This window comes from Acanthaster planci, linkage group LG12 (assembly GCF_054643075.1).
Source record: "Acanthaster planci isolate LZ-2023a linkage group LG12, COTS_SCS, whole genome shotgun sequence".
NCBI classification, from domain to species: Eukaryota; Metazoa; Echinodermata; class Asteroidea; order Valvatida; family Acanthasteridae; genus Acanthaster; species Acanthaster planci.
In genome coordinates this window covers 5864699-5890824 of record NC_141788.1, presented here as the reverse complement: position 1 = coordinate 5890824, position 26126 = coordinate 5864699, and the positions used below count along the sequence as shown (strand labels likewise).

The window sequence follows — 26126 nt, the reverse complement described above, 5'->3', positions numbered from 1 at the left end:
ATGGGAAGCCGGCAAACTGTAACAACTCGGGACTGTCGGTGGAACACCAATTTAAAATGCATACTTATCAGGTACTACCAAATGCATTTTTACATATACTTTGAAAAAGTGCTGATGCACAGAACCTGCAATATACCATGTACTCTCATTTCGCCAACTATGGGCCTATGAACTGGACCAAGGGGGCACTTTTTTAGTCACAGAGGCTCCTTTGGTCGGAACTAACTTCGCTGGTTCACGATCGACTAGGAAATGCACGCGTCACGTCGACTGCATCGCTGCCAAAGTTTTGCCCAATCGGACACCCAAGTATTTGCAGTTACAAGTTGATGTCTCAAATCTGCTCTTCTTGAATGACCACTTAAAACTTTTAAGCAAGTAAACCGTACGTCCAAATGTTAGTTAGTGTCAAACGAGCACACGACATTACCCAACAAATTTGTAAAGACAAGGGTGTGATTAGAAACAAGACATAACAGTAATATTGAGTTACATTGTACATTCTAGGCAAGTTAATACTTTATAAAAAGGATTCTGAACGCCCGACGTTCCTTTGATTCATACAAGTGGCTGTCTAAGGCAATGATTTCTCACATGTCCCCATCGCTTGTGGCGTCGAAATTGCAAAAGTCGTTGCAGGGTTAAAATACACGCTGTGTTTCAATATTATTCTGAATTTAAAGGATGTCGGTTATGTCGTTTCAATGAATGGAGACCACAGCGGTGGATGGAGGAAGTCGGCAATGGCAAAGGGAAATCCACGAGGCCCGCTAATCCGGGAGAGACCGCTGTGAAATAGGAATCCAGCCCAACTTTTGAATTGGATTTAAGCCAGTCCACAAGACACGCGACTCGGCTGATATTAAAATTGTTTTCTGCTGCATCCAGTGATCTTTATCTGAATAATAGGCTCATGCCTTATAAGGTATATTTTTCAGAGTTATTTACTGAGATTTTTTCAAAGTTTGTTTTTATAAGACACGAAATCGAAGTTGAAAATGAATATCTCTGGAAAATTAACTTGGAAATATATAGGCCTAGTAATCCAACTTGAAAAGATGAACAAAGACATCGACCAGAGCGATCCCTGAGTAATCCGTGTTCACCACTTCCCAGGTAGTTTCGTGGTATTTGGGCGTGATCTCCAGCTCCATGATATTTCTTCTTCACCTTTAATGACTTCATGGCTAGCGCCCCCTTAACAAAGATATTGACAAAATGGGAAAAGCTACCAACATAGGGCTGGATAGCTCAGTTGGTAGAGCACCGGTACGGTATTTCAGAGGCCGCAGGTACAAATCCCACTCCAGTCAATTTCTTTGTTCATCTTTATATAAACAAACTTGCGAGATTTTTTTTTAATTGTTTCTATTTTTGGAAAAAGATTCATGAAACCTATTTTTCAAAAATGTACTGCACCTCAGGAAAACGTATGGCCCCCAGAGACCTTTATACTTTGGCAGATTATGATACTCTGCCGACAGACCCCCACCCCCGTCCTGACTGAGCGAAGCCGCCATTTACTTAATCATCAGTTTTATGCCCTTGCTAGAAGTGGCCTCATCGTGTCTTTCCTGTCATAATGCGTGGAAAGCTTGCCCAGATGGCACTTCGACCCACCCCCCTCCCGGTCGACCCCATGCAGCGTGTAATGCCCGGCTCTGTTATGGTCAAGTTTAATAAGAAGGCTGTGATGGACAGACGGCTACTTTTATCGGTTTGATATTAAGTCTAATGCAATCCGGATCTACCCCCAGCTTCGCTCCTTAGTCACTCTATTTATGACTGTGTTTGTCACAGTGTGGCTGTCTTTCGTCAAAGTTCCCCCTCTCGTACGATATCTCGGTCGAGCATCGTGGCTAATTTGCGCACGTGGGTTCGCAGCCTTGGTCGTGTGTGAACTGACCCTGACTGAGACAGCGTTTCCCCCTCCCCAATGGGGGTATTCCGAAGGGAGTCTCACTTTGCTTGACCCTATCCGCCCCTTCCCAATACTGAGCTCAAACACGTGGCCATACGCGTGGCCTTGCACGTGACATGGCCGACAACTCTGCGACCGTGACCGGGAAGGGGGGCAAGTTTACCTCAGTGCCCCCCCAGCATGATCCGACCCCCTTTCGCAAAATATCTCAAAAAAGAAGTTGTCTTATCAAAACGGAGTAAACAATTTGATCAATGGTAACCTAAGGAAACCTGAATGTCCTACAATGTGGCCCGACCTTCTTTTCTCTCCATTTGGTAAAGGACAAGGAAGATGAAAAGCGCATTATAATCCGGTCGTCGTGGATTTTTACCCTTTCCAGTATAACAGACGGTTCTGTATCTTAATAGCTTTAATATTATTAAAAAAGAAAACAAAACTGAAAAGTGCCCCCCTCTATTTCACACTAGACTCATTCTGCTCATTGCGATGGTTTTTTAACAGGTAGCATGATCATGATTGGAGGATTGACGGCTAGGAAAAGACAGGCGAGTGCAGGGACAACTGTCCAGAGCCATGATTAACCGACGCACCGGCAATTTAAGAATAATGAAGTTCATAACTCGGTTAAGTTTTGAAAAATTTGTTGTTTTCGGAACATTGCTGTGTCGCCTTTCCTCTCCGAACGATCAAGGATTCAAGCAGCTTGAGAAACTGGAGTTAACCTTGGTTGGCAAAATGAAGTAAATTCTCGCTGGTTTTAATATATCACCTGTCATTTTGCATACGCCTCTGAGTTTTACTGATGAGTAGGGATATTACTCGGGGTCAACGGAAGCACAAAATAAACCTTGAGCCATTGTCATCGCGGATGTCTCTTCACTATTAAGACAATTTCCTCTCGTTGGGTGGCGGGTTGTTGGAGTTGAGAGGACGTTAAATGTTGACAATGAATGAAATTCAGTTTTCCTGTACATGTAATGTTGTAACATTTGCCATAACGTTCCACTTATACCGAGCAATTTCCATTTCCCTTTAAACTGTTTCAAAGATAGCTTGGCGAATCGCCATGATTTCTTTCAAATTATTACGAGCGGCTAAAGTTGTTAATGTTGCAAAATGAGGAAGGAGCAATCTCGGCTATGGGCGTCTGGGGAGGGATGGGGGAATAAGGGTACTTCCCCTCCCCTCCCCCCAAAAAAAGGAAAAGAAAAAGCAAGAGAAGTGAAAAAGAGGAAGGGCGTGAAAAACACCAAATCTGCTTAAAAATACCTCGCAATTGACTCCCTTCTACCGTTACGAGTTTATCCTCGGTAATGAACGCTTACATCCCTCCCCCTCCAAGCAACCCCTCCCTGAAAATCCTTGCAACGCCCATGGTCAAACGGTTAATTTGCCGCATGATGTTCGGTTCATTTCCAGAAAATGTCTGAGAAAAGCGTAAGGGATTTCCTTGTTGCATTGCTGTTTCTTCGAGATTTTTTGACCTCGCCTGGTACATTTTCCCGTGCTTCTGGTTACTGCGATTTAGGACAATGTTTTTATATCGGTTAAGAATTGAAGGCGTCGAAGTTGCATTCAGAAACGTCTAATTTGTTAAAATCGTTATTTAGGCCTGTGGCACAGGCCTTTTGTAAAACCAAACAGGTTTTCAAAGTAACGGTTTTCGTGAGTTTTACTCATAGCAGTTAAAGGGAGCTAAAGGTCGGTCACTAAAGTTCATGGACAATAATTGCCAGATTGCATATTGTAAGGCATGACCCCAGACTGCCCCTTCTCCTATGCTAAGCCTGGGCGAGCCTGCCCGTCCGTTATGGTTATGGGTTACGGCCAATAAACGCCAAGGTTGACCATCAGCGATTGAACATGCACCTGTCACTTCCGGGTTCTGAGCCGTGATTGATTGGAGGAGCCATCTGAATTGAATGGTGATAGGATGTGGCAGGGATCAGAATTATCCTTATATGGAAATAAGAATAAGGCTCAAAGAAAGCCACTCTTAATCATCTTGTTTGGAGTTGATGCATATGCAGCAAGGTATGAGACAGAGAGAACCCCCCTGCTTTGTGTTGGTCATTATCTCGCAGGAATCTGGGGGATTCCTTTCAGACATCTTGGGGGGATGTGTTAAGTAACAATAGTCTGGAATGTGTATAGGGATTGGACATGTTGGGGGGGGTACCCCTCGGTCTCATTTCTTGCTGGGTATAAGTTGATGACATCAGTGGATTTTCTCAGACACAACTTTTCTTCAATATAATACACAGCAATCAATCAGCAAAGGAAAACGTAGGGCAACAAAATATTACAAACTTTTGCAGCAGTTTTCTTGTGCACAAACCAATTTAACACGGGGGCTTTCTTCTCATCACAACTGTGACATCACATCACAGTTCATGAATATGCAAATTACTCGCCATCAAAATAAAAACTGTAAAAATAAGTCTTTAAAATACCAAGATAATTTGTTTTACATGTGCAAGTACATATACTTGAAACGAGTTTGTCCTCAATTCATTCTGTCCTCAGAAATCCAAGTTGCAGGATGTGAAGAAAAGTTACAGTTTTGCTGTGTTTGCTGTTGTTTCGTTTTGTGTTGACATCTTTTAAGTTTTAACGAGTGCAAATTTTGAGATTGCGTGAGGAAGGATAATACCGTATATCCGTTGAAAAATTACCCAATCCACCCTCTGATCACTCTGAATAGCCCATGGGCTGATGCTTCAACTCCCACGGTGACATTACTACACTCGACAAACGGCAATCATTAGCATAGGCCGCTCAGCTAAAACTTATAAACAGGCTGTAAACCGAGCATCACTGTAGCAACGCCGGGGATGCCCTTTCAAGCAACTGTACTGATTTTACGGCTATAAATTCGTTACACCTGATGCTGTTTAACAAGTTTGACAAAAATTGTTTGTTTTCTGTAGTGGCAGGGAAAGCTGGCCTCCTCCATCAAATAGGTTTCTAGACTAGAAACACCCCCGAAGTTCACCATAAACGAGAGCTAGGCCTATTACATGTAGCTTCTGAGCAAAGTGTCATCCGCTGCCGTTTGCTCAGCTCGCCGGAGTCAATTTTGTGTGTGTGTGTTTACTCACCAACGAGGCAGTTTTAATGAAAATCACGATAGATATTTGCCTCGCAGTCACAATTGGCACATCCGTTCTAGGTAGCTCTGCAGACAGGTGGTTGTGGGTAGAGAGTGGAAGCGCTATTGGTTTGAAACCATTCGACTGTGCAGTCAACCACAAACGTTAAGCATTTGCTTCAGCTGCTGAAGAGTCGTAGAAACATTCAAGCATTTGCTTATTCTGATTATGTCGTTGGAACTGTTCAGAAAATTTATTCCCAGTGCAGCTGGAGCAGAACTGAAGAACTGAGCATTCGACTGACGGAATACTCATAATGATAATGATATTCGATACCTGGTACCATCCTGCTTGACAGTATATACCAGGGTCCGAGTTGAAATAGGCCGTTTTGATCAAAACATTGCTTTCCGCATTTTGTACAACGTATCAGCTGGAAGCAATTTAGAGCCAAACTGTTATTGTCAACTTTTGCTCAGAAACCCTTTTAAGTTTGCATTGCAACTCACTGTGGGCAGCCTCATTAAATTCGCCTTTGCTAAGAACAACTTGATTTAGTATTTACATGTATTATTTCAAATGGCTTCATGAGAAATGTCATTATGCGTTACATGTACGTCAGGAATGTACATGTACATTTAATTAGAATTATGTCACATACTCCATTGAAATTCAGTCTATTTTCTAACTCATCCCCACAATGCTCGCATCATGGTCGTTGAGTCTGAGCTGTAATGTGCATTATCATGGCAAACTAACCTGGTATTCATGGAGTCCAAATTTCATTTTGCACCATCCCACTCTAAAAGTGGCACCAAGACGTTGGGTTAATCTGTCCTACTGCATTATGCATACACAATGCGTGCACTCATTTACGATGGTCTGGCCCGTGGGCTGTGGATACGTGCGTGCCTTTTGCACGTGTTGTGTACTATAGTTACTACACGCCCTACGTGCTCCGAGACCAATCCGAAGCCCAGCCCGACAGGCCACGCGTGACATGTACGCGCCCATGTTCGCGTGTGTACATGTACGTGTACATAATGTAGATGTAAGTGCACTGTACATGTACATGCACATTGTGCATGCACTTCATTATGTACATGTACATATACAGTACATGTACTTAGGGTCTGTGCGCATAGCTTGTTCCGTGGGTGTGCGCCGCGTGATAGAACACGGCCGGGTGGCTGGTTCGCTTACGGTCGTTGGTCGCGTTCGTGAGGCCAGATTATCACCCGTAAGCAAAAACGAGCTGATACCGCCTTTAACAACTTTTACAAGGCCAAACTATAGGTCGATCGCTCTGTTTTGAAACTTGTAATTCCAGCTAACTAAGCCACGATAAAATTGTATACGCATAAAGAAAAATTAAAGGTTTCGGATGTGGTCTGATTACAAATGTGATAATCCTTCCAACTAACAAACAAACAACCTATTTTCCAATGAACTCTACCCATTCCCTGCAGTTTTTGGGGTATGATCAGAATATACACGATTAACGGTTGTAAATCGCCCAACGAAATACTACCGACCATCATTAAAACAGATACAGTTTGCAGTTTTTTTCAGGAATGTACAGTTTTAGGCAGTAAGCAAGCCCTCCAAGATTTATAAGCAAAATCCCCAGTTAGTTCATGCTCAGCTTTTAAAGGTTTATTAATAAATAAAACTATATACACAAACGAAAAAGTTCATGTGTATCCGTTTCTTCGAAAGTGAGATCAACAAACGAACCTCCTCGCTTTAGGCAACCAGATACTAATTAATGAAATCATCTCCGTGACCAAAAGCGAAACTCGGGGCGGTTTTATTGCCGAGTTGCTATTGGCACGGTGCCATTTCCGTCAAGGGGAATCGAAAGTCTGTTATTTAAAACACGAATTTGGTTTCTCGTGCCGTCTGCTTCCTTTTTTTACCACATGCTTGCTGTTTTTTTAAATTTTAATTGTTGACGTATAATTTTGATTTTGTAAATGTCTAACAAAATGTATTGCTTTGTAATCTGTACGTTCAAGATTTGTCCTGTTGATTGCTCCTTCAGACACTAAAATATCAGAAATATGGGCGAGATAATCCAGCTGCCATTTTGGGAAAACAATCATCATCTTTTAAAAATGAAATAGGCATCCTCCTCTTCTCCTTGAAGAGCTGTGAGACAAGCTATTTTTAATTTGGCCTAATAAGCGCATTACATACAGAAACCGTACGAGTCATATCCCATGTGCAACTCATAGTTGAAAGTTTTATATTAGTAAAAGTGTGTCTAGATCTAATTTTAGTCGCGCGACAACATATAAAACTAATAATAATAATAATATAGGTAATGGCTGTCCGGAAAAAACTGTAACATGCAGTAAATTTAAACAACAAATCGTACGTTCGATGAGATATCAACGGAAATTTCTGAGAGTACCCGGAAAAAAAATCGACAGAGTTTCCATAGCGAGATATGTTCATAACGAACGTCACATTTTGGCCTATCACGCAGCCAATGTTCGAGCAATCTTCTCTGCATGGTGCAAAGTGCAACTTTTTGTACTTTGCCCGAGTGATGAATACGTGCGAACTCTCCCAAACTTACCGATTCATGGCCTGGAAAACTACCACTGCCGACAAACATACTTACAGACAAAAAATCCATCTGAAGGTGAATGGGGAGTGGGCGTGACGCCCCCTCTTCTGGCGAAGAAAGGTATAGTTTCCGTCCATTGGAATCTAGGCAGCTGAACGTACATGTATAGTGCACAGATCCCTGTATAAACAAAAAAAAAATTCCCCAACTTTGGAATAGGCCTACATACAGTTTGGTCTGTTTTCTACCCCCTTTCTTTGATATACGCCCGAAAAGATATAAAAATCCGCATTTATAATTTAAGATTGCACGATAAAGACCCCTTTTCCGGGGGTAGTTTCTAACTTCATGGATTTAGGATTTTTTTCAAAAGCAGTTTTAATATCGAAATCATTTTAAATTATGCAGTACAACTGTATTCGTGCCTGTGCGTGCACACCCATACATGTGTGTACATGGGAGCATGTACATGTAAATTGTACATTTTGTACATTTTATTACCTAACCAGCCACTTTTCTTGATAAATTTGGCGATTTTGTGGTTGTTTCGTTGAACTCGGGGCCTCCCGTAAACCTAGTTTTCAATTTAGATTTGATTCTCTTTATCATTTTTCCGCATACAAATTCAAATCTGTTAAGTTGGCAAGCTGCGTTGCTATACCTTGATCAGTAAAGAGGTGTACGTACCTGCTGCACCTGTCTCACGTTAATACTAGTACATGTACTGTCTATGTATGCATGTTCCACAACACTGAATTGGAGTGCGACTCGTGGGAAAGCGCACTGAGAAGGTCAAATCTTTTCTGGTTCCCAGACCATCAAAATTAGATAAATAAAGGCTGGACACATGTATTTTGAAATAGATGTTGGTACGGAGGGCACCAGTCTAAGTCATAGTTTGACTGGCAATTTTCCAACCATCTTTTATTTATGATCACTCGGATTTTTCTAGAGAACGACTGGCTCTTTGTGGAGAATGATATGTATTGAGTTCCAAATGGAATTGTCCAGAAGTATGAAGATGCGGTAGACCTACATATACCAAGCTGCGCAATTTTACAGCGCCCTACCATCTCCTTTAGGCTACCAAAACTATTTTATAAAAAAGGCAAATTTCGAAAATGGCAAACTGATTGCCAAAAAATAGATAAATAAAACAAAACAAAATCATATGTGATAATTTAAAACACATCCTTATTTATTTTTTTCTGTTAAAGATTTACAATGTCCAATCTTTCGTCCCCTATTTCAAATCGTAACATTCGATGCATGGTCATTGCTTATTGTGTTTCACCCTTAGAGCCACGATTATCGTTGATGAGTCATAATTTATCTAAATCAGACCATCAGACAACAGAACTGCTGTCAGCCACGGTGATGGCTACCTTTGCCAAGGAATTTCTTCAGTTGTCCCATTCTGTATTTTTCGTAATCATTTTCTTTCTTTTTTCTTTTCATGATCAAAACATTTATGATACGCATGCAGAGCAATTATCAATTCAAGGACTTATTGCAGGCAACACCACAATGCAGAATCCAGCCAACCTCCATGATCCAACCGGGCGATCGTAAGAGGTCTTTGTCAAGTAGGTTTTTGTTGTTGTTGCTATGCTTTAAACAATAACTATTTTTTAAAATAAAATGATATGATCATTTTCGTGATCAACTGATTCTAAAGGCAACGGTTTCATATTTTCCCTTCACATTGTTTCATAAATAAAAGGGCAATATGTATTATATCCTATATCTTGTATTTTGGGAAAAATAGGTTTGGCTAACTTTCGGTCATAAGAAACTATGATTTAATTCGTTTTGATTGTTCACCATGAAAAATGCCAACGGCATAATCTCTCAAGTTTTATTAAAATGATGACAAGAAAACACAACACTTTTCCATGAAAGCCTCTCAGCTTACACTATCTGCCGGTTTGTGTCCGTATTAATGAATAGTCCAAGTGCGCCTTCGCCAAACCGCAATGGAAAACTACTGAGCGCGATATCCTGGAAAATTCCACGTACAATCACGTGCACCATCAACGCAGCTATTTATTAACATAATAAAAGCTCATTGACGGTATTGGCCATCGCGTAATGGAAATGGAAGGTCAGCGTTGGCCTAGCATTCTGCTTCATGAATATTAACCACAAAGATTTCTGATTGGACAATCGGGATGACTGGTTGTTATTTGCATGATGACGTACTCTCGCATGAATGAAAACATTGGCACGTGTCATGGCAAAAAAGCCGGCTCATTTTCAGAACACAATTTGGCGCGAAGGAAAGCGGACGTTTTTCCCCTCTCCTCGTTTCTATATAAGTAAATGTAGAACGTTTTTTAATTTCTTTAATTACTGTAACCAAGAGACTTAATATTAATTCTTTCCACAAGGAGACCGCATAAATTTAGAGTTAATCTACTGTCGACCAAGGGTCCTTTTTATCGGTTTATAGCCGGACATTGGTGCAGTTTGTGTCAGGAACTAAACGTACTTGGATATCTCGTCACTGCGTCTTTTCTCTAAGCCTGAAGTGAAGATTGCTCCAAGATGGCAGAATGTAATGGATCGACGCAGAAGAATGTTCATAATTTGGTAAATACCCCTTCAGATTTGTTTTCTAATTTGTGCAAACGCTGGCAAAGATTTGTGGCGTTTTCTGTCAATTTTGTTTAAATTTTGTACGTTCGAGCATAGCTCCATTTTTCGAGACAAGTTTTTCGCATTTTCGTTGAATCTTTTATTTTACAAATGACAGACCGTCTCTAACTACGGTACAACATCACAAAGGCATTTATTGACATCATTGACGAACAAAAATTAATGCATAAATACTATTTTACATTCGGTTTCTGAAGAATTGTGTTCAACAAATTGCCAATTGTGTACAACTACAAGAATCCAATATTTCTCAGTTGCTGATTTTGTCCCAACAGTAAAGTCTGTCTATATATTTATCTCACATTTATTTTTTTGTTTTGATTCATATATCCAGAATTGTAATCGTGTGTCAGTCAGTCAATCGTTGAGTTGAACACATTGCTTACGAATTACAGCATGACTAGAGAAAATGTGGTGTGGATATATCGGCAACCACTTCCATTTTTTCTATTTTAACCCAAAGCTTTCACTCCCTGCTCATCACGCTCATGGTCCACTCCCCATGTACGTTGTACTCTTTTTTCGCTCTTGCGAATTCCACACATTTTTTTATTTACCTCAAAGAAACTGCCTATTCACTGTACCAAACCGCAACTTTGCATATATGTTAAGCGTGGTTTGAAAAGAGGCGTGGCTGTTCTTTGTAAATACTGCGTCGAGGACGAATGTAAACATCCGCTCCGTCGTGCCGAAGGGTAATAATTCATCTACTCGATACTGTTACGTAATTCAAGCGTGAAGCACTTTTTCCTCGTTAGAGTATACTGGCAATATATGTATACTTTTAGTCCAACTGCATTACCTGTTCCTTGCTCTATGCCATCAAGAACCACTCCTAAGAGTCCTATCCAGATTTTTGTTGTGTAAAAAAGATCAACACGAAAATAATCCTAGCTAGAAAAGAACGGTTGCTTTTCCATCAATTATCAATCGTTAGGGCCACAAAAGTTGAAGGAATAATTTTGCGATATTCTGGCGTGAAAAAAATTCCAAAGAACTTAGTCCCTACTCTGTCATTCAGTATGTTTAACCATGGAGGAAGGAACACGTGTTCCTTCCTCCATGGTTTAACAAAGGGCCATGTACAGGGTTTTCCAACAACTTGAACAAGTCAGTCTTTCAGATGAATTGTTCAACAACTATTTACCCCTCCCTCGGCCGTCAACCATGGGCAACTGACCATGACAGTTCTCCCTGTATTTTCCAACAAAAGATCTCGCTGCCGCAACTGTTTCAAAGGCAAACCAAGTTGTAACTGACACAATGAACAGGTGCTGTGGGGATCAAACAGTGATTTTCCCGCCATTATCAGTCAGAAACGTGCAACCTTCACACTGGGAGGCGCATGCATGGGCCAAGGTGTTGTATTTTTCGTCCGTTCCTTTATATTTGGCTTCGTGCTCCTCTAAAGAAAAGGAACATAGTTAGCAGACTGAGCAAATCAACTTGAAATTTGTAGATTTGGTTGGTTTTCTATATCGCCCATTATGTGAGACAATAAATTGTATGTTTTGGTTTGTTCCTATCTTTATCTTTGATATGTTGAACGTTATTTTTCCATTAAAAAAAACTGTTAAAGCCTGTTTCACATGAATAAAATATTTGTGTAAAAGGCCTGGCACAAGTCCCCTTTCTCGACGTGTGGATTTGGTTTCGAGTCTCATTTTCTATAACAGTTGATACTAAGCACTAAGCATATTCTCGGTTTCCATTTGCAATTTTATTTATGACCATCACGGTCCGTGCCGCAAACACGCTCGGAATTTTTTCCCAACTCCTTCCGTTGACCCGCGAGCATGCGGTCAGCCGGCGTATCCGCGTGATTTTCTCGGCACTCCGACCGCCAACGCAGAGGTCACGGACGGCCGGAGGAACCGGTCGAGGTCAATAAATTTGACCGCGAAAGAACGAATTCACGTTTTTTCACCTGCAATGTAATTAATTTCTGCGTATTTAACTGCACTTGTACCAGTCGAAATAAATGGAAATGTCAATATTTCGTATTAAGGCGGATATCAGTTAAAATAATGCGTACTCCCACAGTTGTCATGAGAGTTGCATGTATTATTCAGTGTGGGCACTAAGAGCCGGAATTGCGCGTTGTGCCGGTGTGAGCCTTGATGAATTTCTGGCTATAACTATGATGACTCGTGTGTTAGTCATTACCAAAGGACACACACACAACAAAAAAATCAACTGAAAATAAATGGAAAAAAAGACACCTCTTTTCTGTCCCTGAAATTAATTTTCACTTCCGTCACGTTTGTCGTGCAATTACCAAGAAATGTGTAACTTCCTCCCCGGAGAAGATCAAGTGTCGAATAGTCAATACAGTTTTTTCTGTACAATGTATCTATTTTTTTAAAATTAAACAGCGAAATTCTTTGAGTTTTACTCAAGTAAAATATTTCAAATTGTGTAAGGCAAACAATTTTTTAAGTGCTACGCTTAACATGGATGACAGAAGTAGGCAACTTACAAATCATGGTGCTGTAAATTTTGACCCTGATAGTTGATTTCGCATAAGTTATTTTTATGTAAGCCTATTATAATTACGATTAACGCAACCTGGTGTAACTGCGACACTGATCGAAAAAAAAATTAAGGAAGTAAACATGGCACTGAAGGAATGCTTTAAGAAGGCAATTAGGATTCAGACATTAAAATCGTAGTTTCTTATGATTGTTTTTTTTTTGTGGATTCCAGTTCTGAATTTTGACGAAACTTTTGTTCTCCCGCTTACACAGAGTTTCCAGCCATTACCTCAGGGGGACCCAGGCTTTGCCGTGTACCCGGCGCCTGGCAGCGGACCGCCTTCCCCCCTCCCCGTCATGGCCGTCACGAAAGGTGGCGACGAGAACAAGGACCGGGGCAACTGGACGAACCACGCCGAATTCTTGCTGTCCTGTATCGGCTACGCCGTCGGCTTGGGCAACGTCTGGCGTTTCCCCTACCTGTGTTACAGCAACGGCGGAGGTAAGTGTTGTACCTTGCGTTCGAATGGCATTGTGCACGACCTTTAGAGGGCGCTCAGTGGTAGGATTTTGACCTCTTCAGACAAGGAATGAAATACAGAACTTTGCGGAATATTTCGACCAAGTTTGCTCAACAATGAAACACCAACCAATGTACCTTTCAGGACCTATTCAGATACCTTTCTACTTACCGAGTGTGAAATGCAGTCTCAAGGTTTGCTGACTTCAAGAAATAGTGAGAGATTTTACCTTACAAATGAATGGAATTTAATGATTGCAAAAGACTTGCTTTTGTTCAAAAACAGAGTCTGTTTGTTGTTTGAGAATTAAGATCAATTTCATTTACAAACCCGCATGAATCACTGAAGCTTTCTTGTTAGTACGTGTGTGTTTATTTTTTGACGACTCGTAGACATTTTTCCCAATGAATTCTTTCGTCTTTCAATGATTAATGTTTTACGAGTTGTGAAAAAAACGATGAGAAATTGAACCATGAATTAAAAAGCCAGGGGTGATATAGAAAAGGTCTTGTTATTTGCATCAAGTTCTTTTTATTTATTTATTTTTTTTTAATGTTGACATCATTTCGTATACCGACCAGTGTTGGACCAAACTTGTATTCCGTTCTTGCTTTTGGGTATGGAATTCAGAAAACAAATTTAATTATACCTGAAAATGTTCAAACATATTTCTGTCAGAAATATTCGAATGAGACTCTGAAAAAAATACTCCCGCGATGAATAATTCTGCTGAGATATTTGTCAAATGAGCAACTGGGTCCGTCCTTGAACGCTGCAGGCCTACATGTACTGTACATGTATAAGCCAAAGTTATTTGTGCAATTATAGCGTCTTTTAGAACAAAAGTTAAACTCCCTTTCACAGTTCGTTTATAGAGAAATATACATTTATCCAGTGACGTTTTTAGGACATCATTATATTCTTTCAGAATCGACGTGAAAATGAATTTGTCCCGTCTGGGGAAATGATAAACGGCCGGGCCAGACATTAGAATGCGATGAGGGCTGTTCACGCGGTTCGACGTTGCTCGCTTGTACAGGTATACTGCGCAGGCGTGGGGGGGGGGCTTTTCTTGTCCAACTAATGGCTAAGAAATTCAGAAACCCACACATTTCTTTTTAACCGCGGATCATTTCTAGCCACAGACCATCCGTGTGTCGCCCACACGGACCCATTCCCCATGCGGCCAAACGGTGCACCCCCTCAGTATGCGGAGGCTGTCATGCTTTCCTATCCGATGCTCATCCAAGATTTATCAGGAATCGATTCTTGGTGACGCACTCATCGCGATGAAGACGCTCACAGTTTAAAGAATTCGTTATTTCCCCCTCGAAAATATTCGAACAGTTTCCTTTAAGTAGGCCTACGCTTGAAAGTTGAAAGTGGTTTTCATTGTTTAAAACGTCTAAAATGCGAGAGCTCTCCTCTATGAACGTATAACAAAGTGAAAATGCAGTTGAAGAAATATAAATTAAATTTCAATATTGCGATAAAATTTTTGGCTTAGTGTCGACTTAAACTTTTGCAGTGGCAAAACTTAATATCAAAAACATGCCCACAATATTGGTTACTTTTGGAAAACGATAGCGCGTAAAAGCATATGCGACGGAACGACCTTCGTTGGCGGGAAGTTGTGCCGCTTGATATCGATGATAATGAGAGCGACACAGACCAGACGTTGGCACATGATGGAAAATTCCATGCTGGGCTCAATTACGGCCGTGGCAGATTTGTGAAAGGAATTTCTGAGATGACGTTATTATGCGCTTGTTTCTCACAAAAAAATAGCGTGAAATGAACAAATTATGGGCGATTTTTGTGAAGACCGTGCACATCTTATAATATAGTTTGGCCGTTTATCAGCGCTCCAAGAAAAATATGAACAGCTTGCATTTCTGTCAACATTGTAGTGGCCGTGATCAGACATTTCTGACGCAACTGAGAATTTTAAGCCTCGGCTTTATCCTTTTGAAAATATTATACTTATAGGCCCAAGTACAGCGCATTCGACATTTGACATCGGAATGGTATTTCGAAAAATATAGCCGAGGTAAACAACGAAAGGTTACCTCGAAATCTCTCAAGGAGTGTCCCCTTGATTATTCTGAAGTCGGTTGCCCCGGTGATGCCATTGCTGATGCAGACGTCTTTGCATCGGGAGCGAGAGGCTCCCGTCAAAACACCTCGCACGTCATTCCCGCGGGGGTAGAGTAATATGTCTCCGCGGCTCAATATGTAGATGAGCGAATTTGCATAACCTGAGAGGTTCGCGGAAGGTTTTGTACGCGATCTCTTTCGCACAGATTTGATTGTTGACCAAAAAATGCCTTCGAAAGAGGAATGCTAAATAAAAGTAGATTATTTTTAGAATTTACATCGACATTTCTTTCCATATTGCAAAGTTTATTTGTTGAATTATAAAGGTTAATGAACGAATGATTTTTGACGACATACAAGAGTAAAAATTATTAATTAATACACAAATGAGAAGAAAAAGGACAATAGAGGGCGTATTCAGAAGACAAAGTCTTTATACAGAAATACCTAATTAAGACAAAAATAACAACGAATCATTCAGAAAAGACAGGAGCGGAATGATAAAGACAAAGCAAACAAAACACGAGCAGCGTGAAATGTACTGAAAGCTGGAAATAAGAACATTTCAAACATACAGAACACAAGGATGTAATAAATGGAATCATAAAAGAGACAGATCTGCCGCGGATGGGCCTAATCAGAGACAAGGTGTTTCTTTTACTTTGAGTTGATCTTAAAACACATCCTCAGACCTTAGACAGATAATGATGTACACTTCTAGACATTTCCTCTCAGTAAATCATTATTTTTAAGGTGAAGTCAACAGTGATAAATCAGGGCAGCTGGCGTTTTTGTTCCATGACGGGTTTCAAAAACGCTTCAAACTGTTTGCTGTGCCTTGGATTTTAATTGCGCGACGGTTAACCGCTGTAGGAATGAAGCATGAATACGTATTCCAGTCATTGTTAAATAATTCTCACGCTTTTTCTCTTGTTTCTTTAATTTTTTCGTTTAACCGACCCCGAATCTATGCTTTTAGTGGGAAAGTTTCAGTATGTGTTTTGTTGCTGTAGAACCAGTGAACAAGGGAGTGATTTGATGAATTTCCGTCCTCTTTTTTTCAGGAGCGTTCTTGATTCCCTACTTGATTATGTTGCTGTTAGCCGGTCTTCCCCTGTTCTTCCTTGAACTTGCCTTCGGCCAGTACAGCAGCAGTGGACCGATTCGTTGCTGGAACTCCGTGCCCATGTTCAGAGGTTTGTCTTATTCATTTCGTAATTTAAAGAGAGAAAAGGCTGTCTGACCCCTCCCCCCCAAAAAAATCCTTGGTCATCCGTTTCCATTTTCCACAACGTTGGCTCAATTGTACTCCAAAATTAAGATCACGTTTGGAAAGAGAGAGAAACAAAAAGAACGCGTGGCACTGAACGGTACCGTTGCCAAAATTGGTATTTTTCGTTCGCCAAAAAGTGCTTTTGTGTGTGACTTTGCTGGTACTTCTGACGTCAATTGAGCAACTGCACAACAGGCCAGAATAACTGCAGGCATTTATACCAAGGTGCGGCCTGTCAGTGAGGCTGAACCATCTACAGCTGCAGTGTACGGCGCGATAAACGCGTCGTTGAGCACAAAGGGGATTTGGCGCGAATTTATTGCGTTGTAATTAAAGTAAATGTACACACTGTTAATGGACAAATCTTCCAGTGAACATCAATTTTCTTTTACTGGCATAAATTCCGGGGCAAAACAACCTGCAAATTTGTCGACCTTCATAAATAAATGTTCCAATTATTGGAGGAAGATGACCAGAACTGATCAAAATTTAGATGATTAGAAGAGGATAATTCGTAAAATATCATACGTTTATACAATCGATATGACCAGGCGTTTAAAGACCTTGAGCGTTAAAACCTTTTGACTAGAAGAATTGATTTGTGTACCAGTTTTGCTTAAATTCGGATAGTTTTGATGGATATAATGAGTGGTTCACCAAATCTAACAGTACTCACAGAATTAGAATGCATCTCAGGTCAAATAGAATCCTTCAAGAATTCTCCTGTAAAAACTAACCGCTTTAGCAATAGCCCCATCCCTACTTTACAAGGCTCGGAAACTCCTCTTTCTTGCTCCCGCCATATTTCTCCAATGTACATGTAATGTCTGTTAAATTGTGAGGATTACTTTTTGTGCACCTTTTTGTAAATATTACATATGTGTTAGTCTCATCATACCAAGTTTTTATCTTTGGATCGAACAATATGGGCCAGTACCAAGTCATAACACGATTGCAAGTTTGTCTTTAATCTGTATTTCGTTTATAGAGTTGTGTGTATATTGATACGTTTGTTTACATATTGTCTTTTTTAATCATTGTAAGACTGTGCTATAATTCAGCCCTTGGGCTGCTATCGCCGGTTTTTTTTTAAATAAACCAGTAATAACAATAATAAAACATTCAGAAAAGATTTTTTGTGGTAAGATAGGCTTGGTGGACTACTCCCAAATTCTTTTATATTTTTTACCGTTTTTTTACATTTATTTGCTGTAAAAATAAAATAATAAAAATAGAATACTACATGCATGTTTCACCGTTCACTACAGGTGTTGGTATAGGCATGGTGATCGTTTCTGCATGGGTGGGCATCTACTACAATGTCGTTATTACCTACACGCTATACTACATGTTCCAGTCTCTGACCACCTCCTTGCCATGGGCTGGGTGCGGCCACGAGTGGAACACAGAGTACTGCAGCGACCTGGTCAGCGATTGCTTGGAGAGTGGCGGCATCATGACCGTCAACAACACCTGCGTAGCCGTCGAAAACATGACCAGTACGGAGCTGGACATGTACAACATCACCGAGGACGGCAACCTCACCGATTATATTGATCCATTGAAGGACATGCGAATTCGGCCAAGCGAGGAGTTCTACAGGTAAGCGTTTTTCTTTGAAGTTGCAAAACTTTGCCCACATCAGGCCGAACCCATAGCCTACAAGTGACAGACTAATTGTGTTTATTTAACAATCTCTCCAAGATCTAATTTTGTTACCAGAAGAATGTGAAAATTGCAAAATAAAAATAACTTCCACAAATGTTTGTCGAGTCACTTGTAAACAGTCTGGAATATTCTTGGATGCGTTTATATGGTTAAGTGATAGTTATGTTGACTGATTACCGCCACCTCCTGAGAGGCGTCACTCAAAATCCTTGAAAGAGAAACAAACCTGGCCCACAAACAATTTCCTCCAAAGTAAGTAGACAAGGTTTAGTTCTGGCATTTTGTCTGTGTAGTTTAAGATCTTGGCACTTTACCGTTTTCAATTCGTTTGAATTATTTTGTAGGAATCGTATGCTGCACGACTCCGGCGACATTAGCAAATCCGGTTATATCATTTGGCAGTTGGCGTTATGTCTGGCCCTCGCCTGGTTGCTCGTCTTCGGCTGTTTGGTCAAGGGTATCAAGTCCTCTGGAAAAGTACTTATTTCTTTTTTTATGTATATATTTTAGGATTTCGATTGAATTGCCAGCAGGTTTTCAATTGGCCTTGAAAACTACGCAACCTTTCCTCGCTGCTGATTTCAATCGATGGTTTAACAAGGTCTTCGTCGTAAATTTGGTTTAGCGCTTCGTGTGTTTTTATTGCCGTCCTAGAACTCGTACTGACTAGTCCTAAGCAAAACACAAGGGTTAATTATAAATGCACCATCCGTAAAGTACATTGCATCCAAAATCTTTGCCCAAAAAATGGTCTTCGTATAATTTAACTCGAAAGCGCTGAAGAATCAATCAACGGTTTCCTGTTTTCAGTTTATTTGAAATTCCTTTTTTTCTTGAAAGCCATTAACACATGGGTGAAATGGAACCATCACTCTTGCTAAACTGATGTTTCCACTATTCGCTCCTATGTAGGTCGTGTATTTCACCGCAACGTTTCCCTATCTGGTCCTGGTGATTCTGCTCATCCGCGGCGTCACGCTGGAGGGATACTGGAAAGGGATCAATTTCTTCGTCACACCGAGATGGAACCATCTTGGGGAGGCCAAGGTAAGTGCATGGGGAAAAACAAGGGGAAGAAAGCGGGAAAAGAATTCACGGGAGCATGGAAAAGGGAGGATGATCATGGAAAAATGATGGGAAAATAACACTCAAAATGGAAATAGGGGGAAACATAATTACAAGAGCACAAACCTGCCGAAAATATTAATGGGAAAATGGGGAAATACAGAGAGATTAATTTAAATTTTCAAATTATCACTCGCGTTTTTTCAGCGCATACTCACTGTTTCTGAAAGTTCGTAGAATAAATCAACAAGGCTTGGGGTATCTACAAGTCACATTACACATCATTGTACATGTACTTTTAACGGCGTTGTAATTTCCTTGATTCCTGCCAATGGAAATTTCCATCATGTTTTTTTTAATGAGAACACGGAAGTGCGATCGCGCAGGGGCAATCGATGTACGTGATCGAATGGGATAGCCTGGGCAGTTTCCCAGGGAAACATGAACTGGCTGTCAAATGCAACGCTCAAGCTCAAAAGTTCGAACGCACTGATGGGCTAGAGCTAGGTCTAGGTCTGCGCCGAAAAAAATTAAAACGCAGAGACGTGTTGACGTAGACGTAGCCATAGCTCTGGAAGCCCGTTTCGGACATGCTTTCGTGAGACTGAATATTCATGACGACGTTCCATTTTTTGCACAGGTGTGGAAAGATGCAGCCGTTCAAATTTTCTATTCTCTGAGCGCATCCTGGGGCGGACTTATCACCCTTTCTTCTTACAATAGGTTCCGTAACAACTGCTTGAGGTGAGTTTTAGACATTTTCTCATGATATGTTTGCTGTGTTGGTTAATTTCAAATTTCTTGAAACGAGGTGTCCGTTAGAACTTCTGTTGCAGAAAAATCTCTTTGTTCTAAAGGGTTTTTCCAAGTACACGTGCATGTATTTAAACAGGGTTAGGTAACAATTAAAACGGGCCTTTGTGAACATCACCCGATGGTGATAACAAATTTACATTCTGGTATTGTCGATTTTTCTTATTTGGACAGAGATGCCATCGTAGTCCCCCTGTTGAACTGTGGAACCAGCATCTTAGCCGGCTTTGTCATCTTTTCGATTCTTGGAAATATGGCGCACGAACTGGACAAACCTGTGGAGCACGTCGTCGACGAAAGTAATTATTACAGCTCCCCATTCCAGAGAAAAAAATCTAGTGCCAGTCATGGGAAGCCCCCCCCCCCGTGTAGTGTTTGCAGAAAAATCATGCCAGTGTTCAGATAAATTTGAATTAGGAGAAAAGATGGAATAGTTGAGAAATATCTGCTGTTATATGTCGCAAATTTGTTTGTTTTTTTTCCTAGTAGAAATGTCGCAAGAATAAAAAATCTGTGATGATAGTATTTTTATTAAAAAAACAATTTATTGTAGTTGTCTGCATTTTCTTTGGGTTTCAAAACTACTGTAAGGTTTGGTTTGTAATCTTGTAACATTACCGTGAGTTGCTAACCGCGTAGTGTTGTTTGTTGACAGCCTTTGGTCTCGCCTTCATCGTCTACCCCGAGGCCGTGCTCCATTTCCCCGCGGCTCCTGTCTGGTCTTTCTTGTTCTTCTTCATGTTGCTTACTCTCGGACTCGACAGCCAGGTACGACTAGAAAAAAATATTTTCAGAAGTAAACCTATCACCCGTCACCCCACTGACGAGGGAGGTCCCAAATGATTTTCCAAACCTCCTGTGATAGTCCATGTTAAATTGAAGTTTTTTCGAGGGCTGACTGCCCGATCATTGTTCATCTTTGCAGTAGATTAAATGCTTACCTCTTTATATTCGACAGTTCTGCATCGTCGAGACCGTCGTGACCGCCGTCATGGACCAATTTCCCGAGAAGTTGAAAGGCCGCAAAACGTGGATTGTTGCCCTCTACTGCAGCATCAGCTTCCTGCTGGGACTGAACACTGTCACACAGGTAAGGCAGTCCAAAATTCGAGACCACATTTTATTGTTAGTACAACTGAAATGCTATCGCATCATTCCAAGAATACCTCTTATTGACGCGTGCCCCATGCAGGGAGACGTGTACCTTTGACTCATTCCCATGTCACTGGAAACGAAATTTTCCTTCACTGCATCTTGCAAGAAGCTCTAGAGAATACGACAGGACATGGAGCATAACCTGTGTTCTTGTGCTGATTCTGACGTTAATTTTTTCCACTCGTACACCTCCTTCAGGCCGGTAATTATTGGGTATGGCTTATGGACAAGTATGCCGCCGACTTTGCCCTGTTGATCTTCGGGTTGAGCGAGTGCGTCGCGTTGGGATGGCTGTACGGTATCAAGCGATTCAGCAACGACATCCGCACCATGCTGGGCGACAAGATTGTGGACTCCTTCTTCTTCAGGTGGTGGCCTCTGAACTGGTGTTGCATCACTCCCTGCGTCCTGGCCGTAAGTTCCCCCGTCCATAATTTTTTTCAGCAGATGTGAGATATTATAGAGGGTCCTTTCATTTTGGATATAGAGAATCTCGGACGTCTGACTGATAACTCAGCCATACTTGGAGCTCAGACAAACGTCCAACTTTTTTTTATTACAATGTCAGTCCAAGAATGACGCTGGCAGAAAGGAGCTGTGCAAAACATGCAGGCAAAGTGTCTCAAAATCCTGCGCTTGCACAGTGAAATCACGGTCACGTTCTTGAATTTCTGGGTGATGAACTGACGTTCTCATTCCATCGATTTCTATCTTCTCCTCCACAGTTCGTGCTGCTGTTCAATTGGATCTCCTGGACAGACCCCACCGCCAGGGACTACGAGTTCCCACCCTGGGCTCACGCCATTGGCTGGATGATGATCACTTCCACGCTTATATTCATTCCCATTGTGTGGGTCTGGGAGTTTATCCGTGCCGAGGGTGGTGTTAGAGATGTAAGTGTTTCCATAGTTCCTCAGAATTCTTCAAACAGGAGATAAGAATTTATACACGACCCTCTGTAGGTGCAAATCCAAGCCCAAAAGTTGCAGATATCAACAAAATGTTGCCGATCTTGGAAAAATAATCTTTTATAGATTTAGAAAAAAATGGAGCCACTGGCTTACTAATTTTCCTGTCGATTTCTGTGCGTGTACTTTATGTTGATAATTTGTTTCTCTTTGCGTACAGAGACTTCGTGCCATGACCACCCCGACCGCCGAATGGGGACCAGCCCTTCTAGAGCACCGCAAAGACGCCTCCCGAGTCCACAAAACCCACGGCACCACCATGGGTGGAGTGGTGGAGTGCGGCGATGCGACCGACAAATTCGCCAAGTATATGCCATGCGAGGAAGGAGTGAGCGTGCCGCCCCAGGAGACCATCGCCCTGCAGGGATTTAAGGGTAACGCCGTCTGAGCTGTCGTGCCTACAAGAACTGAGGAAGGGGAAAGGGGAAGATGAGAAGGGGGAACATTCCGGCCGGGCCCGGTGCCCATGTTTTTTTAAGGGAAAGACTGAGTAGGAAACAAAAACACACCTTGCTTCAAAAGAAACCCAAAAGCCCCGTGTATGTTCCCGAAATGCAAGCGGCAGAAGAAATTATCATTGTGGACTGCTCAAGCCGACGACAGGATTAATTGGATGGAAGGGGGAAAGCCAAAAACAGCTGTAGGCCTACTGCATGGATCAGGAGAGTACACGCTCTTTGCAAGTTCTCCGTCCGTCCACTGACCCTTACCCTGCTGTCTGTGCTTTATCACGTGGCTCTGTTGCGCTTTATCTCGTGAGTGCATGAACACCAGAAGCGTTTTCCCACCAGACGTGCGCCAACGTAATTTTTACCGTATGTGAAGAATGGAATGCAATGAAAGTTTAGGGGAGCCGGCCTGCCCTGCAACGTCGTATAAAAAAAAAACGGGGTCCTTTATCTCAGGCGCCTGTGTGGCATTTTGACTAGCAACTTGCCTTTTTGTATTTGTCGCGCTTCAGTATTGTAAAACGTAATTCACATAGTTATAACGGGAAAGTGCTATACCACAAAGTTATTTCTTGTAAACTGCAAAGAATAGTACCGTACTCTTTAACATGTGCAAGAAATGTACACGCCTCAAAGTATGGCTCGCGAGTGCCGGCTCACCAGGAAAATCCTGCAATATTATACATAGCCAAGACAAAATCGCCAAACTGAAAGGGTACGCTCGCCGCGTCAGATATTGCACGTGCAGGACGCAAAGACTTCGGGTTTGGAAATTACGTAATGGCTAATGATTAGGGCCTATATTGGGGTTGTACTTTGTGAATTCCGTTCCACAGAGGTTATGCATAGCAGCTATTTTTCCGGTAAGAGCTTTTGTTCCACAAGGATACACAGAGTTAGACCTTTTGTACTATCCCTCCGTATAACACAAGCATGATGGCTGCCGTGCAATCCCCTCTATAGGTGGTGTTGGAACTTACCATCCTCGTGTGTGATAATCGAAAACAAGTGCTTTTAGCTATATTTCAATGTATTGTGTAATGTATTAAATTTGATCTGTTTATAGCGTAAAATGCGCTTTGCTGCATCATCATGAAAACGGTGCTTTTAGGATTCATCCCTCTACGTTGGCGTCTTGGCGATATAACGAGTAAAACTGGAAAAAACGCACAACTGACACAGCAAAAAACCTCAAAAGAGGAAAGGCTTTGGTCGTAAGCATTAGTAGAAGCGACTCGTAACTAAAATAAAAACAAATTCCAGGAAATAGTGGAGAATTTTCGAAGGCAGCAGTTTGTGCTGAAAAGTAAAGCGGTATCATCACGACATTTTTCGAGTAACATTGCGACTGGATTATTTTTCACTGCAGGAAAATGCCATGTTAACGTGCAATAACAGTAAGCACAAATTGTAAACCACAAACCACGGCAAATGCAAATCCTAAAGGCTGTCACAGTCTTTGATGTCTTTCTGAAATGTTGCGATTACAATGCATTTACATATTATGTTTCAGATTGGTGTTATCTTATTTCAGTTTTTAGATATAATTGTAACTCGTTTTCTCAAGTGGTTTGAACTTCGGGGAAACACGCGTTGCTACAGCCCATTGGCGATCGTGTTCATATGGCAAGCATTTTCTTTGATTTATTGGATTTCAAAAAACCGCATGGTATTTGGAGGGGTTGGAGGCGGAACAAAAGTGAAATATAAAACATTAATGTACCTTTCTGAATCCAATAATTTCTTAGGATCAAAGGGTGGTAACATTTTTTGTGTGAAACTTTTTATTCAGAATTGGCGAATTTGTGAGCCAACCAACGAACGGTTTTCTTATGAACATCTACAGAAGTAATATTATGAGCAATATGTTTTTATTCATATATGAATAAAAACATCTTGTTTATAATACTTTATCAACCTACAATGCATACACCTGTTTCCTCGACCATCCTTACCACAAATGATTTTGCCGTCTCCTAAATGTATAAAATTACAAACGTCAAAAGGCATATTTATTTATTTGTATTTGCCATTATATTTTGTATATTTTAATTTGGTTTTGTAACTTAGTCTTATGAGATAACAAGGATTCAATTTTGATTATCTTAGAGGGCAAGGCGGGAAAATAGAAAAGTGACATTTTCTTATGGGTTATTGTGAAACTTTTTGAATTTGTTTATGCAAAGGTATGATATTTTAGAGCTCCAATGTGTTTTTAAGGGGATTTTTTACCTGATGAAAGACGAATTGAATCTTTGTGCGTTGTTTTTACAGATTTAGTACCGTACCTAAGAGGGCACCAGGCATTTCAGTGAGCTCATGGTTTGTGCTGATGTAGCTTTGTCGCTTATGGAGCCAAACTCATACCAGGTGTACATGGATGGCCTCAGAACTTGTCCATCCATCCTCTTGTACGTGTAGTTCGTGATAGATTTTATACCGACGCCTCATTTTGCAGGATTTCTTTCAGCCCGTCTGGAATGTAAACAAACGGCTGCAAGGCAACACGGTGGTGTGCCGTTTCTTGCAGCCTGTGAAGTCGGCTGCAATAGGGTGTAAAAATAGGGTATATAGTAAATGTGTGAGTAGCTTTTATTGTAGAACTAGACTTTATTTATTGCGCATTTTAGTGTACAGTAGTGGTATTTTATGAAAGGTGTTGACATGCAATATCGTGAAACTGGTCGTTGTCAACGTCCAAGCAGGTGCTTAAACGCTGCTTGTCGTATTTGGGCGAGAACATCAGCAGAACCCTCATTCTCGCTGCACGACCGATCAAAAAGAAGCGCTCGGTCCCCGTCATATCGGCAGAATCAACTATGTGCTGAGATGGCGAGGCTAGGCGTCTTGTGCTTCAGAAAGAAAATTGATCGGTCTCGTTGCGCAAAAAAATTAACTGACAAACTCTAATTGGAGAGTTCAAGAGAGATCTGAAACGAGGAATCGCCCGTTTGTAAATTTGATCTGGTGTAGATAATTTGTACAAATTTAGATATTGCATGCATCACCCTGAAGTGTACAACTTTTATTAATATATGGAAAGAGAAACAAAAAAAAGCGTTGTTCGTGACAATGCAAAAAAAAAAAAATCAGTTCCAAATAGTTATGATGTAAACGACTCCAAGTAAACCCCAGAGGACAGCAAAGTGAAAAAGAGCGATAAAAAGAAATATAATATAGCTTGTACTATTATGTACTCAAAAATGGCTGCATATTTCATGTTAAAGACAAATTCCAGCAATTGTAGCTACTATCCAGAATCATTGTAATTAGTAATAACTATATAGACCTAGCCCCAAACTACTTACCATATTTTCCTTTTATGATTACTCTATTGATTCTGTTTTAAATTTGGTTGATCTTTGGTTTTCAAATAAAGATACCCGGAACTGTA

The 26126-nt window shown here is 41.0% G+C and overlaps 1 protein-coding gene and 1 long non-coding RNA gene across 2 annotated transcripts in view; one reads left to right on the top strand and one right to left on the bottom strand.

Annotated features, from left to right (window-relative positions):
- Nucleotides 1-15463, bottom strand: part of LOC110984357 (uncharacterized) — a 19086-nt gene extending 3623 nt beyond the window's left edge. The window contains exons 1-2 of the long non-coding RNA XR_002598856.2: nt 15314-15463; nt 7646-7771 (exon numbers count right to left, since the gene is read on the bottom strand). This is a non-coding gene — a long non-coding RNA (uncharacterized LOC110984357). The remainder of the gene's footprint in view (nt 1-7645; nt 7772-15313) is intronic.
- On the top strand, nt 9839-26126 carry LOC110984356 (sodium- and chloride-dependent neutral and basic amino acid transporter B(0+)-like). Its single transcript, XM_022244490.2, has 13 exons — nt 9839-10183; nt 12997-13225; nt 16406-16537; nt 17883-18216; nt 18627-18759; nt 19195-19329; nt 19988-20091; nt 20335-20459; nt 20816-20928; nt 21119-21250; nt 21514-21729; nt 22041-22208; nt 22444-26126. Exons 1-13 carry the CDS (start codon nt 10139-10141, stop codon nt 22669-22671), a joined length of 2094 nt encoding a protein of 697 aa, XP_022100182.2. The 5' UTR covers nt 9839-10138; the 3' UTR covers nt 22672-26126.